At 56.8% G+C, this 14,585-nt stretch overlaps 2 protein-coding genes across 6 annotated transcripts in view; both read right to left on the reverse strand.

The window, feature by feature from the left end:
* Positions 1-218: 218 nt before the first annotated feature.
* LOC127481046 (uroplakin-3b-like) lies at positions 219-1,996 on the reverse strand. Its single transcript, XM_051809879.1, has 6 exons — positions 1,939-1,996; positions 1,538-1,687; positions 1,232-1,451; positions 1,067-1,143; positions 704-824; positions 219-234 (listed from the first exon to the last, which is right to left on the reverse strand). The coding sequence occupies exons 1-6, from the start codon at positions 1,994-1,996 to the stop codon at positions 219-221; spliced, it is 642 nt and encodes a 213-aa protein (XP_051665839.1).
* A 2,756-nt stretch (positions 1,997-4,752) lies between these two features.
* DTX2 (deltex E3 ubiquitin ligase 2) overlaps positions 4,753-14,585 on the reverse strand; it is a 34,711-nt gene continuing 24,878 nt past the window's right edge. For 2 of the 5 annotated variants that reach the window (XM_051809233.1, XM_051809232.1), the window contains exons 5-11: positions 14,229-14,360; positions 8,322-8,396; positions 7,365-7,435; positions 6,579-6,737; positions 6,330-6,491; positions 5,586-5,675; positions 4,754-5,456 (exon numbers count right to left, since the gene is read on the reverse strand). In XM_051809233.1, the coding sequence (XP_051665193.1) occupies positions 5,232-5,456; positions 5,586-5,675; positions 6,330-6,491; positions 6,579-6,737; positions 7,365-7,435; positions 8,322-8,396; positions 14,229-14,360 (914 nt within the window). In that variant the 3' untranslated portion in view covers positions 4,754-5,231. Of the gene's footprint in view, positions 5,457-5,585; positions 5,676-6,329; positions 6,492-6,578; positions 6,738-7,364; positions 7,436-8,321; positions 8,397-14,228; positions 14,361-14,585 lie in introns of all 5 variants that reach the window. The other 3 variants (XM_051809235.1, XM_051809234.1, XM_051809236.1) reach the window with 3 other exon arrangements.

Below are 14,585 nucleotides of genomic sequence, written 5' to 3' on the forward strand. Positions count from 1 at the left end.
CAGAGAGGGACACCCCGGGGGGATGTGCCCCACAGACCCCATGGGTGCCAGTCTGTGCCCCCCACCCCGACACCAAGTGCCACCAAACTGAGACCCTGGGTTGTTCTGGAGGGAATTCGGTGCCCTCACTCTCACAGCTTCCACGCTGCATGACCAAGGACCAGGAGGAGGCAGTCACAGATGTAAAGTCAGACTTTACTTGGCAGGACACTTTACTTCTAGTGGAAGGTGTCCCTGCCCGCGGCAGCAGGGTTGAAATGAGATGGTCTTTGAGGTCCCTTCCAACACGACCTGTTCCATGTTTCTATGGCAAGGAGCAGGGGGTCGGAGGGCAAAACAGCCCAGCCCTGGGGGGCTACACCCACAGCCTGGGGGTGGGGGCTGTGGCAGGGCTGGGGGGATGTGATGGGTCCGGTAGGATCTGCGGGCGAAGGCGCTGGTCCCCAAATCCCGCTGGCACAGGGAGCACCACACCTTGGCACTGCAGAGAGAGAAATACAGAGGCATCAAGCAGAGTCCATGGGCTGTGCCAGCCCTCCCGTGCTGACCATCCCCAAGGGGCACTTTCTCCTTCAAACCTCCAATTTAAGAATAAAAAGGGTTTTTAAATCTTAAAACTATCCATTTCTTTGCTGATGGGGGCGAGTTCGGGGGGGTTCTCCTGGGGCCCCTGCAGACACGTCCCCCCGAGCAGCCCCCATACCCCAGGGCTCCGAGCACAGCAGTGGCCAGGGCTGTCCCCAGGCTGGCCAGGAGGGAGGCGATGACCACCACGTCACTGCCACGGCGTGTGGGCACGGGGTCGATGGTGCTCGGGCTGATGGCTGGAAAGAGGCCGGATGAGGGATATGGGGAGACACAGAGGGTAATGGAAAGGAGAGGGATGGAGCATATGGAGGGCATCAGGGATCACTGCTCCCCCCTCTGGATTTTGGGGTGATGGCATAGGGCTTGTGCTGTGCCGCATGCCAGCACCCCAACAGGGCAGGTGGGGGACCTACGGGGGGATGGCAGTGCCACCAGGCAGGTGTGGGGACCCACGGGGGGATGGCAGTGCCACCGGTACCTCTGCGCAGGAGGATGGGGTCGGACCAGCGCGTCTCCGCTTTGGGGCCGTGGCAGCCCATGAGCAGGAACTTCACCCTGCGGTGGGTACGGGAGTGACACCGGGGGTCGAGCACACACTGGGTGGGGAGTCACCCGAGCCGGGATTCGGGGGTTCTGGCCTTACCTGTAGGGCCCTGGGGAGGGCAGGGGCCCGTTGCAGGGGTCCTGCCTGCCCTGGTCCTTGCACGCCGTGTCACCCCCGACCCGCAGCACGGCCGGGCTGGGGGCTGGGCAGGCGTACGCGGCCGCCGCCGTCTCCAGAGTCATGTAGGAGTGGGTGGTGGGCAGCTGCTTGTACGGGGGCACATCAGCCCGGGATGGGGGGTTCCTGAAGGTGGCTGACGCTGCACGGCACAGATGGAGGGAGAGTGGCTGTGGTGAGGGTCCCCCCCCTGCCACGGGAAGATGTGTCGGGGCAGCGGGTGCTCACCGTTGGCAAAAGCCACCGCCAGCCAAACAGTGTCCGAGGCGTTGGCGTGCCGGTCGAAGATGCAGCAGGGTCTCTCCAGTGCGAAGGTGGTGGCGGTGACCTTCCCCAGCAGTGCCACAGGGATAATGCGGGGCACGTAGGGCAGCCGGGCTGGGGGAGTGGACGGTGAGCGAGGGACCCCCTGCTCTGCTCCGCTCCGCAAGTGACTGACCCCGGCCCCCACCCGTGAGAGGGCCCACGAGTGCCGGTGTTGGCACAGGGGGAGCTCACGGTGTGCCAGCAGTGTCAGCAGCAGGGTGACAACACTGGTATGGGGACCCCCCAGCCATGCCCAGCCCCATAACCCCCTCCCTGGCTCTCCAGACCCCCGTCCCCCTCTGCCCTGTCCCCCAGGGAGTCACCCAGGCCCGCGGCTGTGCCCATCCCAGCCAGCGCCAGCAGCACCCACGGCAGCTCCATGGCGTCCTCCCGCTGGGGCTGGATGTGCCTCTCTGCTCCGCTCACCCCGTCCCACTGCCGAGGGGACGAACTGCCCCCAGTGCCCCCGCAGCGGGGACCGCCCGTCCCGAGGAGCCGGACCCTCCCAGCCCCACATTCCTGCACCGGCTCTGCCGGCCCGGCAGGACCCCGCGGGCAGGGGGGAACAACTGAGCCACCCGGGTCACCCCTCAGTCCTGCAGGACCTCGAAGGCTGCGAGGGACCAGGGCATAAGCCTGTGATGTGAAAGGGGAAACTGAGGCACGGAGGAGGCACCGGAGCCTCCAGGATGGGTTGGCGGGAGTCGCAGTCTGTGTTGGTGCTATGGGGACAGCTGGGCAAGAGGTCCCGCATCCCCTCTCACCCCACCTAGACCCAACTCCCTGCGGGTTCCCCGTGCCCACCGGGAGCCAGGGATGAGCCCGTGCCCGACTGGTTCGGGTGCAGCCAGCCCTGCCCCGCGGGCAGGGAAGCGCTCCAGAGCATCACACCCGAACCCACCCAAACCCCAGCGATGAGGCGAACGGTCCCACCCAGCACCGGGGGCACGGAAGCACCAAGCTCTGGGGCCACCCCACGCTGACATTTCCCCATCCATCCTTCCCCCTTCCCAGGGAAAGGCTCCCCAAGCCCTCTGGATGGGGCCAGGGACAGCGCCCTGAAGCGGGAGCTGCCCCGCGGCTCGGGAGCCCCCCCCTCCCCACGCAAAGGGGTTGGAGTGCTCCTTCTCCCGTGTTTGCCAAGGGCAGCGGCCGCCCACTCCTGCGTGGGAGGGGATTTCCTCCCCCTTCCCAAGGGACCGGGACAACGCCTTCAGATTAAGTGGAAATGGGGCATTCAAAGATTACACCGTCCAGCTGCAGAGGGGAAAAACAGGCGCAGCTGCAGCTTCCATCCCTCCTCCCTCTGATCCCTGACTTACTCCCCGCTCCGACCCAGCAATACCTACCCTGGGGACCCTGCCAACCCTCCACCCGCCCCCCCCAGACCCCTCCCTGGCACTCCCGGCGGGGCGAGGGGCAGAGTGGGTGACGCAGGGGGACAGTGAGTCACAGTTTCAGCTGCCGGTACCCAGCATAGCTGCGGGGTCACGGCTGGGCTAATAATAACCACCCTGCGGCAGATGAGGCACCACCGCGGGGGGCCGGGAGAGACCCCACCCTCCCCGGGGCTCCAGCCGGGGATGGAGCACACAAGGCTTTTGGTCAACCCATCCAGTAGCATAATAAGCACCTGTTTCAGGTTCTGTCCTCCTTCTCTGTGCTCCAATGGGCACCACGGCAGTATGGCTGTGCTTTCACTCCACTGCTTCAAAGCAGCTCCCTGCACAGCACTGTCTGAGCTCCTGGTTCTGCTCCTTTCCACCCCTTGGCTCCCCTGCCACAGGGACAGTCTCAGGCTCAGCACAGACAGGGCGAGGATTTTAGGAGGTGCCTCATGTCCAAAGCTGTGACAGCCAGGGATGAGCTGCTGAGCCTGACCAGCTCACAGTCCAGTGCCCCAGCCCTGGACCAGCCCAGACGCAGCTGATTCACTCCTTGGAGCAGCTGCTGGAGGTGCCTTGGGCAAGGCTCAGCAGGAAATTCTTGCTTTGTACAGGGCTGGTTGAACTCTGCTCAATTTTCGCTTCAATTCACTGTTTTGATTGCTGTGAGAACATGATCCAGGGATACAGAGATGGGGTTTGAACTCAAAACCTTTACCTTTCGCAACCAGGATGGGAGAGGAACAGATAGAGCCTGTTTGAGTAGAGCTCAGCACCACACAGACACAGAACTACAGCTCCCAAGGAGCTGCCAGTCCTGCAGCATCCCCAAATTTCACAGGCTGGTTGAGGGGTTGCCCCCTAGAGCCTGCAATCACAAGATGGACTTTAGGGAAAGCTCCTGCCCTGAAAAGGCTCTAAAAAACCTTTAATATTTATATTATAATGGCAGGAAGAAAGATGCCCAGTTGCTGGCCCAGGACATGCTGGTCCCAGGCAGATGCCAAGGCAGAGCTGCCACAAAGCCCAGCCACATCCCAGATTTCCCAGGAAGGAGGTGAAATGGCAGACAGCACCAGTGCCAAAGGGATGGTTTCAATGTGCAGCTGGGTCCAGTGGCCACAGGGAGGGGAACAGCCAGAAACAAGCTCTTCAAAAGATATCAGCTCTGAGCCTGGGGACACTGTACTGCAAGGCCACCAGAACTGGGGCAATATCCCACTTGCAAGGTGCTAGGAGTACCAGGAGTGTGCTCCCAGCTGAAGAGCATCACTGCTGCCACCACCGCGGGAGGAAGGTGACTGTCACCAGCTGGTGGCACTAGCATCCCTGCAGCAGCAGCACAAAGCACAGCAGCCCCTCCCTGCAGAGGATTCACCGTGCACAAACAGCCCCAAATTGCTGCCATTTCACCTGAGAGAAGGAGAAAAGAGGGACAAGGTCTGCCAGAAGGGTTGGTGAGGAGTGAGGCTGGCAGCTCACGGCAAGAGCAGGAGGCTGCAACTTTGTGCAGGGTGGGCAGTGATGGGTCACCTCTGCTGGCACCGTGGCCACAGACCACCAGGATCCAGCAGCCAAAGCATCAACAGGCTGGAACCACAGCCCTGGTACCAGCACTCTGTGTCCTGCCTCCACCGAGATCCGTGTCCCTCCAGCTGAGCTGAGCTTCCCCTCCTTTGTCCTGGCTGGAATGAGGCTCCATGGATCAGGCTGGTCCCCTAGAGAGGGACACTAAGGGTGAGATACCCCAAGCCCTGAGGCAGCAGGAAGGCAGAGGCAGGGACTGGCTGTGAAAATGAACAGTTTATTGGGACTGAGCAGAGATACAGGGCAGGAGGGAGGCAAGAGGTGCCTCAGGGAGCTGCTGTTCACCAGAGGGAGGCCCTCATTTGCTTTCCAAGTGGTTTAGTGGGAGCAAGGCACTCCCATCTCCCCATCCTGTCCCCAAGCATTACCAGAGGAAGGTCCTGCCTTCCCCACGGGACCTGTCACCTCAGGACTGCTGTCCCAGCTGCTCCTGGCCATGGCCATCAATCCCACCCAGAAACACAAGTGCAGCTTCTACAAAAATATCCTTCCCTCCCCCCAAAAACGTGAAGAGCAGGCGGGGCTCCCACAGAACTGTTATTGCTCAGTGTGCCGGGTGGTCAGACACAGGAACTTAAGGCATCAGGAATAAGTGCACTAGGTGGGCCCCCGAGGTGTGCACGGCACAGCCAGGCCCCCACGGCTCACTGTCCCAAGCAGTCCTCAGTGACCCCCTGGGCAGCCAGCTCTGCCAGCACATTGTCCAGGTAGTTGGGGTCAGGGTAGCCATGGCCACTCAGGTTTGAGTCCATCTCAGTCTTGTGGTGGATCTCGTTCCACACCACCGTGTTGCTCTCGCCGGTGGTGTTGGAGGTGCCCACTGTGAAAATCAGGCGTCTCTTCCAGGCCACCTTCAGGAGCTCCAGGACCTAGAGGGGGAAAGGAAAACCCAAGGCAGGAGACTTGAGCCATGAGAAAACAGACGGCCAGAAGCTTGACAAGCTCAGTGCCCTGAGATAACATGAGAAGGGTGACATCATCAGGGTACAGTGCCTTACCTTTCTGCCCTTCTCATTGTCTGGTAGGTAACAATAGCGAGGAAAGCCTCTGGCCGTGTATGGCATCCCAGGGTTGGGGTGCTCGGGGCCCTGCAAGGGAGGAGACATATTTGGCATGGACACACCCATCTTCACAGGAGTTGGGCAATTCCTCAGCAGCAGGATTTGACATAGGCTCATCTCAAACCAGCTCTTCCATGTAAAAGGCAGCTGATGAGCACAAGGTGTCTGACTTGTTCTTATGGGACATGTGAGCATTACACGGGACTCCTCCAAGAGCAGTCTCATGCTGGGATACAAAGCCAGATCTAAAATCTCATTATATTCTGGTGGGAGACAGCCTCAAACCACAGCTTTTTCCACGTGGTCTGATGACACCTTAAAAAAACCCACACAGCTCAAACTTTTGCAAGCTCACTGCCACCGCTGAAACCAGCGTGGGCTGTGAAGCCACACATCGGGATCTCTCCCACCTTGTGAGCACGGGCAGAATCTCCTCCCTGTTTCAGGCAGACATTAGTTCCTTACTGCAGGTGAGGAGCTGCTGTAAACTCTGGGGCTGCTCAGAAAAAGATCTTTGATGGAGGAGACCCATACACACTGAAGAACAGCTGGTGCAGCTGCTGGCTCCAGGCACCGTAGGCTGCTCAGTGATGGGCTGCCAGCAGGCACTGTACTGGATCCCAGAACTTTTCTGGGAGGCTCTCACAGCTTGTGCTATCCATCAGCGTGCTGTGCACTCACCTGGATGCCTCTGCTGATGTGATACACAATCTGGATTGTCCCACAGTCCTTGTGGCCAGGGAGGGACTGAGGGAAAGTGGAGATCTCCATCTTCCCTTTGGGCTGGGTCCCGGTTTTCTCCCCGTAGATGGTTTTACAGGAGGGACACTGCAAACTGCCATCCTGCCAGGAGAGAGAAGTCAGGATCAGAGCTCCACAGCACAGTGACCTGGGCACAGGGGGCCTGGTGGGGATGGGCCAGCTGGGTACCTTGTTCCCGTTGGAGTACATGGCCAGCATGCAGAGCATGTGGAAGGAGTGCTGGCAGCTCGTCAGGCGACCAACAGCCTCTGGCCTGATGGTGCTGGACTCACACGTGTCACTGTAGCCAGAGGGGGAGGAAAGCTTCTCCATGCAGATGATGCAGTCCTGGAGGAGAAACCACCACCTGTGAGCACAGGCTGATCCCAAGGACTGACCCACCGAGGAAGCCATCAAGGAGATGCTTCAGGAAGATCTGCCTTCTGGTTTAATCCCTTCCTTTGACGTTTACGGGCACAGAGACAGGTTTCCTTATCTGGTTGGTATCACCCCACTCCACTTCCTGCGTTGCCCAGGAGGTGGAGAGCTGCCATCAGTCACAGCAGATGAGTGGGAACTGGGTATGGTTGTCCTGCTTCTCTGCAAGCTCCAGTGCAGGGTGTGATCTCTAGTTTCAACCTCTGAGCACTGAGAGACCAAAACCAAACTCCCCTCCTTCCCCCCAGGCCCTGCAGCCAGCTCCAAGGGCAATGGAGAGGCACTGTCAGACTGAGCTATTCAGCCCACATTGTGCTTTCTCTGTCACAGTCCTCTGATGAGAACAAGTCACCTGTTGTCAGATGTGGCCTCCAGGCAGTGCTGAGGCCTCTCTACCTCACATCAACAGTGCCACTGCAAGTAGCACCACCTACCACACAGGATGCCCAAGGAAGGATGGTCCTCAGGAAACACTGCGGTTTTCATGACACCACAGTGAACTCTGGGCAAGCTGGAGTTGCCTCACTGTCCTCTCACCTCATCAGCAGGAGTGCCCTTCAGCTCTTCCAGGTACTTCTTCACTACTGCTTCTGGCTCTGTTGGTGTGGCTGCACAATGAGAGAGATGAGAAAGAGAGGAGAAATCAGACACAGTGCAGTATGACCAGCACATGTGGGGTGAGCTAGAGAGAAGGGAGACAAGCAGGCCACTGGCCAGGATGCCAAGGAGAAAGGTTAGGCTTAGAGGGGGAGAAGAGGCTGCTCCAACTCATCCCTACAAGCCCACAAAGGCTTTGCTATCAGCAGTGGCTCCCACCAGGACTCTGAGCATCACAGATTGGAGCACCCGCTGGTGCCCTGTGCTGTACACCCAGGGGTCTGCCTGGAGCTGCTGTGCTCCAGTTCTCCCCAAGTGATGCCAGGTCCCAGCTGAGCTTTCTGTGCATACCAGAAGCCAGCTGGGATCAAACTCAATGGTTTCAGTAGGATAGAGGATCACACAGTCTTTGTTGTCAAAGGAGAAAAGGCATTCCCACATCACCCCAGCTGGTGCCCAACAAGGACACCCGGAAACACACACCAAGCTTCAGGTCCTGTTTTGAGTATGGCAGAACGAGCTTCACATCCTTAAAATGAAACAGGCCTTTCTCCTGAGCTTCCACACACTCATATCAAGCAAAACACAGTGCAAGTCATCCAAGTATATAAAACAATCTGTGTTTTAACTTGCAGCACATGACACTGATATCTTCGCATCTTCCCACATATAGTCCCTGATCCCATCCACCCATCCATCCACGGGCACCTGACCAGCCCACAAGCCTGGTCCTCCCAGAAGCAGTATGGGATGAAGCAACAAACATCCCACAACACCCAGAGCAAGTTACCACCAAACCCAGCCTCTGGGAGCTGCCCAGCAAGACTTGGCATAAGCCAGGGAGCATCCCATGCCTCTGTATGGCCCTGGTCCTGGGAGAGGAGATGAGCTCCTTACCCGTCACGGAGGCTGCCAAGCTCTTCCACCAGCCTGAGAGAGGAAACATTTGTGCAAGTGATGTTATGACTCCACCTGGCAGGAGGCAAAGAGAGAGACTGGTCACTTGGCTTGGGGGAGCCTCATCCTTCCTTCCTGAATCCAAATCTGGGGGGTCAGCCAAGGCATAGCTCTTCCTTCTCCATTCTCCTTCCCGGCTGGAGTAGCTCTTCCTTCTCCATTCTCCATCCTGGCCAGATGGATCCTTTAGCACAGACAATACTGCTGCTCCCAACTTCACACTCCCAGGAGGACACAGAGTATCACCATGTGCAACAGCTGAGCACTGGAGATGCGGCTGTACCTGCACAACACAAATCTTCAGCTCCCCCCATCCATTTGGGTGTTGCTAAACATGCAAAGGCCTGGATGGCACAGATCCTCTACCAGGCAGAAGCCCCTCATTCCCTGGAATGCCACAGAAGAAAGAGGCAGAGCAGTAATGTGGGTGGAACATCAGGAAGACTGATGAACTGGGAGCTGGACTCTTCTAATGAAAACACAGTAAGATGAGTTATTTTCAGAAGGGGATTCCTGGCCACTCCTGAAACACATGATTTCTGGCAGCAGGAGCAGGAGGAAGGGATGACTGAGCACACAAGCAAGAAAAAGAGCCCAGGAGGTGAAGGGATGCTCATTCCAAGTGCCAGTGCTGGGCAGGAGAGACGCCTGACATCTCAGGCAGAGCAGGGCTTCATGATCATGTGGGAGATGGAGACCTCAGTTTCTTCTGATCTGCAGGTTTTAGAAAGGACTCTGAGCAGGACTAGCTGCTACCCACCCTAACTCCATCCACTTCCAAGATGATCACCGTGTTCTCATCCCTGAGGATCCTGGGCTGCCTGCCAGGCTGACCACCAAGTCCTTCTCCATCTGGCCTGCACTTTCCAGGTGTCTTTCTGAGGTGACCTTCTTGTCTCCTCTGGCTTTGGGCTGGAGGAAGCAGTGCCAAAAAGATGCACAGACAAGGTGAAGACAGCAAGGGAAGTGAGCAGAGAGGGCATGTTACAGCAACAGCAACACCTGCCTAGCCCTTGGCAGAACGCCCCAGCTCACCTGCTCCCACCTGCACACACCCGAGCAGCTTCAGAGCAGTTCACCTCGTTCAGGATGGTGGGGGATGCTCTCCCCTTGCAGCCCCTGGTGACCTTCCTTCTCTGTAGCAGCTCAGAGAAACAGACATAACTCACCCAAGAACTGGCCAGACTCACTCAAATGAAATCAGTGAAAGGAGACAAAAATCTGGTGCAGAGCTGGCTAAGAGTGAGACAGGAAAGTTCTTGGGGTACAGCAGGGATTTTGAGCAAAGCAAATGGAATTACCTACCTCACCAGCTGGCACTAGGATGGAGCTGGGGCAATTAGACAGGCAGAAGAGAGTGATGCAGCCCTCAGCCATCCTCAGAAAACCTCATGGATTTGCACTGTGGCATTTCCAGTCTGTTCCTGTCACTTTGCTGTGACAATGCTCTGGTGCATTTACAGCCACCAAGGCTGCCTGGAGAGAGGAAGGGCTGGGGAGCCCAGATGCTTTAGAAAAATTTGTCCCCAGCTGCAAGGATTTGAAGGTCCAGTCCCAGAGAAGCCTTGTGATGCTGACAGCTTGGTTTCAGCAGGGGTAGCAAAGCCCACACAGCCTTCCTTGCCTCCTAAGAGAGGCTCTTCCTTGGACAGACCAGCACTTCCATCCAGGCACATCCCAGCAGCGTGGGGGGAGCCAGGAGGCAGCTGGGACCACGGCACGAGCCACGTCTGCTCCCGCACATGAATCACTTCCTTACAGGACACTTTGCTCCATAAAAGTGTTTGCCTCCGAACCTTTGTTCTAGTCATCCCTTGGGATCATCAAAGCCTGTTCAGTCCCCAGAGTTTTCTGGATTCAATAGAGGATTGGAAATGCAATAGCAGGATCGACTGATGCTGTTTATCACCAGCTGGCCGAGTGCTGTGCTACAGATTTATCCGGGATGCCAAAGAACGTTTACCAATTCTTTCATTTACAAAGAGAGGAATATCAAATTGTTTTTAATGCTTCCCCTTCCTCCCTGTAGATAATAAGCTGCTTGCTGAAGCAAGGGCTTTCCATGGGCAACGTTTAACAGATGTGTTTTGAATCCTTGCTCGGCAACCAAATGCTTGCAGCAGTAACATGTCTCCTCCTGTATCCCAAAACGAGCCATATGGTTTCCAGCAGACTCTTTTTTGATACCCTCTGCAGGCCAGACATAGGTTGTTTCTAGTTATTGTCATGGACAGTCACACAGCTCCCATCACCTCTGTTCCCTGCACTTGCAAAGGCTGGATCTACCAGCCTCAACCCCTGAAAGGGCTGTCCAGAAATCAGGAACGTGAGAGGAGTTTGGTGCTAAAAACAGGTTTCTCCACATTCAGTGTTTCAGCAGGATAACCCAGTGACCAGGCTGCTCTGGTCAGAGCACCCCTGTTATTGCAGCCTGTCTCCTTCCCCAGGCGGAACAGTGAGCTCCCTCAACTCCGAGGGACAGGCACTTGCACAGTCCACAGACCCAGCTGCAGACAGACAGACATATGGGAAGCAATCAGTCAGCAGGGATTAATCTCCTTGCTTGGTAAGGAAGGACAAACCATCTCATCTCCTCTCCCTCCTTAGAGCAGCACTCCACATGTGCCTGCCCACCCTAGGGAGGATGGCTGTGCAGGGAAAACTCCTCGCCAGGTGGAAGCGGATGGTGACCCCACCATCCCAGAGGGTAACAAGTAGCAGAGCAAGCCCAAGCCAACACCTCCTCCCTTCAGTCCCCTGGAGGTCCCTGTGAGGTCAGGGGAGCCCTGTAGTGTCCAGTTCATTGGCCAGGCATGCTTGGGGAGAGCAAGAGAAGCCACTGGCAGCAGTGAGGCCCCAGTCAGTGCCGCTGGCACGAGGCAGTGGCTGCAGCATCCCGAGGAAACGCAGCGCGGTGCCAGCCGGCGGGAAGGCAGCGCCGATCCATGAGGATGGCAGACGCTGCCAGGCCGTGTGCCAGGATAACATAGAGCCTGCCTGGAGACTATGGCTTCCCCGAGACCCACAGCACGTGTCTGTGCCAGAGACATCCCTGCCAGAACAGCAACAACGCTAATGAGTCCTGACTAATTAGTGCCTCTGTTTAACACACCCCAGCTATATCCGGCTGCAATTCCATCAGCACTGCCTCAACCCAGGTGGGACCTGGATTGGCAGCAGCAGCAGGAAGGGAGGGAGAAGAGGCTCAGGAGAGGCAAACTGCACCCACCAACAGCTGGTTGTACTTAGTACACTGCTGGGCCCACTCCTGGATGCACAGCTCTTGCTTGAGATGGAAAATCCTAGAGGGGTGTGGGAAAGAACACACAACATGAAATTCAGGGCACGGAACAGGCCCATCTCTGTCTGCTGGCTGCTTCAGGGTCTGTAAAGGCAAAGAGAACACGCTGGCCAAAAATCAGGCTCAGGACCTGCACTGCAGAACAATGTCCCTAAGCCCTGAAGGGTGTTGTACAAGCACAGCTTGTTCCTAGAAGGGACTGAGCACCCTCTGCATCCCAGGAGGGAGGCACTCTGCAGGACTGGAATCCCAGCCCCCAGCAAAAGGAGATCCTGCTTTCCAAAACAAGAGAGCGATTTTAATAACCTAAATCACTGAAAGGTCCCCCTTTTCATGGGTCAGTGTGGGAAAGAGCCAAGCTGGCAGAGTCTCCTCTTGCAGCACGAGGATGGCTCGGACAAATCCTGCCATGCCAGATAGGAAAAGGAGCTCCTTGATGCCTTTCTCATTCCATCCCTCCTGCTGGTGTTCCCTCTGCTCCTCTGGAGGTGTCCCAGCCCCAGCAGGTGGCATTGGAGAGCTGGCAGGGAGGTGACAGCCTGGCCTGGGGCCAGCGCTGCCCTAGCACAGCCTTTGGCCAAGGGCAGCCCTGCAGGCACACAGGGGTGCTCCCAGTGCTGCACCCAGCACCGAGGAACTGGTATCTCATGGCAGAGGAGACGCTGATGGGGTGCAAAACACCCAGCACAGCTACAGCCACTCCTCTGCTCCCTGGCAGACACCCAACACGGTGTGTGCTGCTCTCACCCTCAGCCCACATCCCATCCTCCTTGCTCCCTGTTCCATGCTCTGCATTGCTGCTTTCCCCATCCCACTCCCAAGTCACAAGACACACCCTCCTGTTAACATCCCTTACAGCATCCTGGCTGTTTGCACCCACACCCCCTCCTGCTAGGGAGGGCTGGATGCTGTGAGTGGAGCAGTGCTCAGGACCAACAGACCCCACGGAGGAGAAACCAGCAGCCAGCCGGGCTGCAGAGGAGCAGGCCCGTGTGTCTGTGCCCACACTGTGCCCTAAATACAGTTATTTCATGTCACTAACCAGCAGCAGGGGAGCAACGCCAATGCAGGCCCAGCCCTTGGTGTTTTGGGCTCCTCTCTGGGAGGGCCTGGCCCCTCACAGCTCCATTTCAGCACTGTTTCCAGGGCATTCCCACCACTCAGCCCTCCTCCCTGGCTGTGGAGGGCTGCTTGGATGCTGCCCATGCCAGGAGTGGAGCACCAGGAGCCACATTACCCCACCACCTCGCCAGCTGGCTCCATGGAGTGAGATCCTCATCCAGCCCCTCTGTCACCCACCTCCACTCGGCTCTTCACCTCCCATTTTCCTTCGCTCCTCCTGTTCTGCACTGCTTCTCCTGCCGCCCCTGCTTTCTCCTCCCCCTCCATCACACATCCTACTCCACATTTGCTCTCTCCCTCCTTCTCGCAGCTCCCTCCATAATGCATTTCCACAAAATACCTCCCTCCTCATTTAATTTCTATTTTTCTTCCTGCCTCCTTCAGACAGCTTCGGACTTCGTGGACTCCAAGGAGAGAGAAAAATGTACTAATAAACTCCCCACACAGACAGGTGTCTCTTCCCCTCTACCTCTGGGCTCTTCCCTTTCTAAAATATAAGCATCTCATATAAGTGTTGAACACTTCCCACCTCTAGTCCCCCCTTTTTGCTAATCCAAAGCGGGGGACACACTGTAGGTTTGGTGGTGGTTGACACACCTGTGCCAAGGTTGGCAAACAACCTCTACAGCTACACCAGGCTGGATTCACACCTGCTCCTGCAGAGTCCTAGGGCTGCTACACACAAATGGAATCCAGGCTCTAAACTGGGAGCCCACAGGCTCTGCAAAGGAGAGGGATGCCAGTGAGATAAGAGGAGAAACGAAGGCCCTACCCTGGAGGTGGCTCAGCTCAGCATGAGAGCCAAGGTAACCCATCCCTTCCTGCCAGGGCACATCCACCTGACAGCACTCCACTCCCTTCCACTCCAGACAAGAGGTGAAGAGAATAAATCCCCTGCAATTTGACCTAGAAAGCCCTGTATGACTCAGGGGTCTGCTGGTCTGGCAGATCCTTGTCATCCCATGACTCAATCATGACGAGCATGGCTCACAAGCAAACCTTCTCTTCAGAGCACATATGGATTCAATGCTCTCCTTGATGGTCCTTCAGCTCCCAGAGTTGTTCCACCAATGACTCAGAAGGTCCTGGTATGTGGACACTCAGGGTTCCCCAAGAGGGTGCAGCAGGAGCACGGGGGAGTCTGACATGCATGGATCACAGAGCTGCTCCAGCTTTAATTATGGATGGAAACGAGCAGACCTACCACAGGACCACATCTACTTTCTCATCTTATTTCACAGCCTGTCAGAAACGGTGCAGGGCAGGGGAGACACATCCTGCTTCTCCCCTCGGTGGGAGGAACATCATCAGTCAAACCAGAAGAGCCGAGAGGGCGGAGGGAGAGACGACAGGAAAGGAAGGAGCGCAGAGAGATAAAGAGAAGGAGACGGAAGCAAATATATCAGAGTTTGAGCAGGAACTACCTTTCTTGGACACTTTCCTCCCCTCCTTAACTGAGCTGTGTTTTTTAGTGGCTCTATGGGTGCTGGCAGCTTGCGGCACACGGGTGAGGTGCACGGGGAGTCCGGCGGCTGACATCAGAATAGCCGTCATGCCTACAGTGGGTACGAGGTCAACATGCAGGAGGGGAAACAATGGGGAAATACAATCATTAAAAAAAAATAATCTTTTAAAGGAAATTAAAAAAAAAAATAAAATAGAGGATAAAATAAAACGAAACCCAAGCCCTTGTTTCAGAGGACATAAAACATCCGAGAGGCAACAGGGTTGGAGTCAGCACAAGGACAGGATCCGGAGGTTTTCACAGGGAGGAGCCCAGG

The sequence above is a fragment of the Manacus candei genome, unplaced genomic scaffold, assembly GCF_025592945.1.
Source record: "Manacus candei isolate 608988 ecotype Guabito, Panama unplaced genomic scaffold, ASM2559294v1 h1tg000076l, whole genome shotgun sequence".
In the NCBI taxonomy this organism is placed as follows: Eukaryota; Metazoa; Chordata; class Aves; order Passeriformes; family Pipridae; genus Manacus; species Manacus candei.

Coding starts and splice junctions, on each gene's coding strand:
- LOC127481046 (XM_051809879.1), bottom strand. CDS start 1,996: ATGGAGCTGCCGTGGGTGCTGCTGGCGCTGGCTGGGATGGGCACAGCC. Junction 1,688..1,938: donor GGGCACAGCCGCGGGCCTGG/GTGACTCCCTGG, acceptor CCACTCCCCCAG/CCCGGCTGCCCTACGTGCCC. Junction 1,452..1,537: donor GGCGGTGGCTTTTGCCAACG/GTGAGCACCCGC, acceptor TGTGCCGTGCAG/CGTCAGCCACCTTCAGGAAC.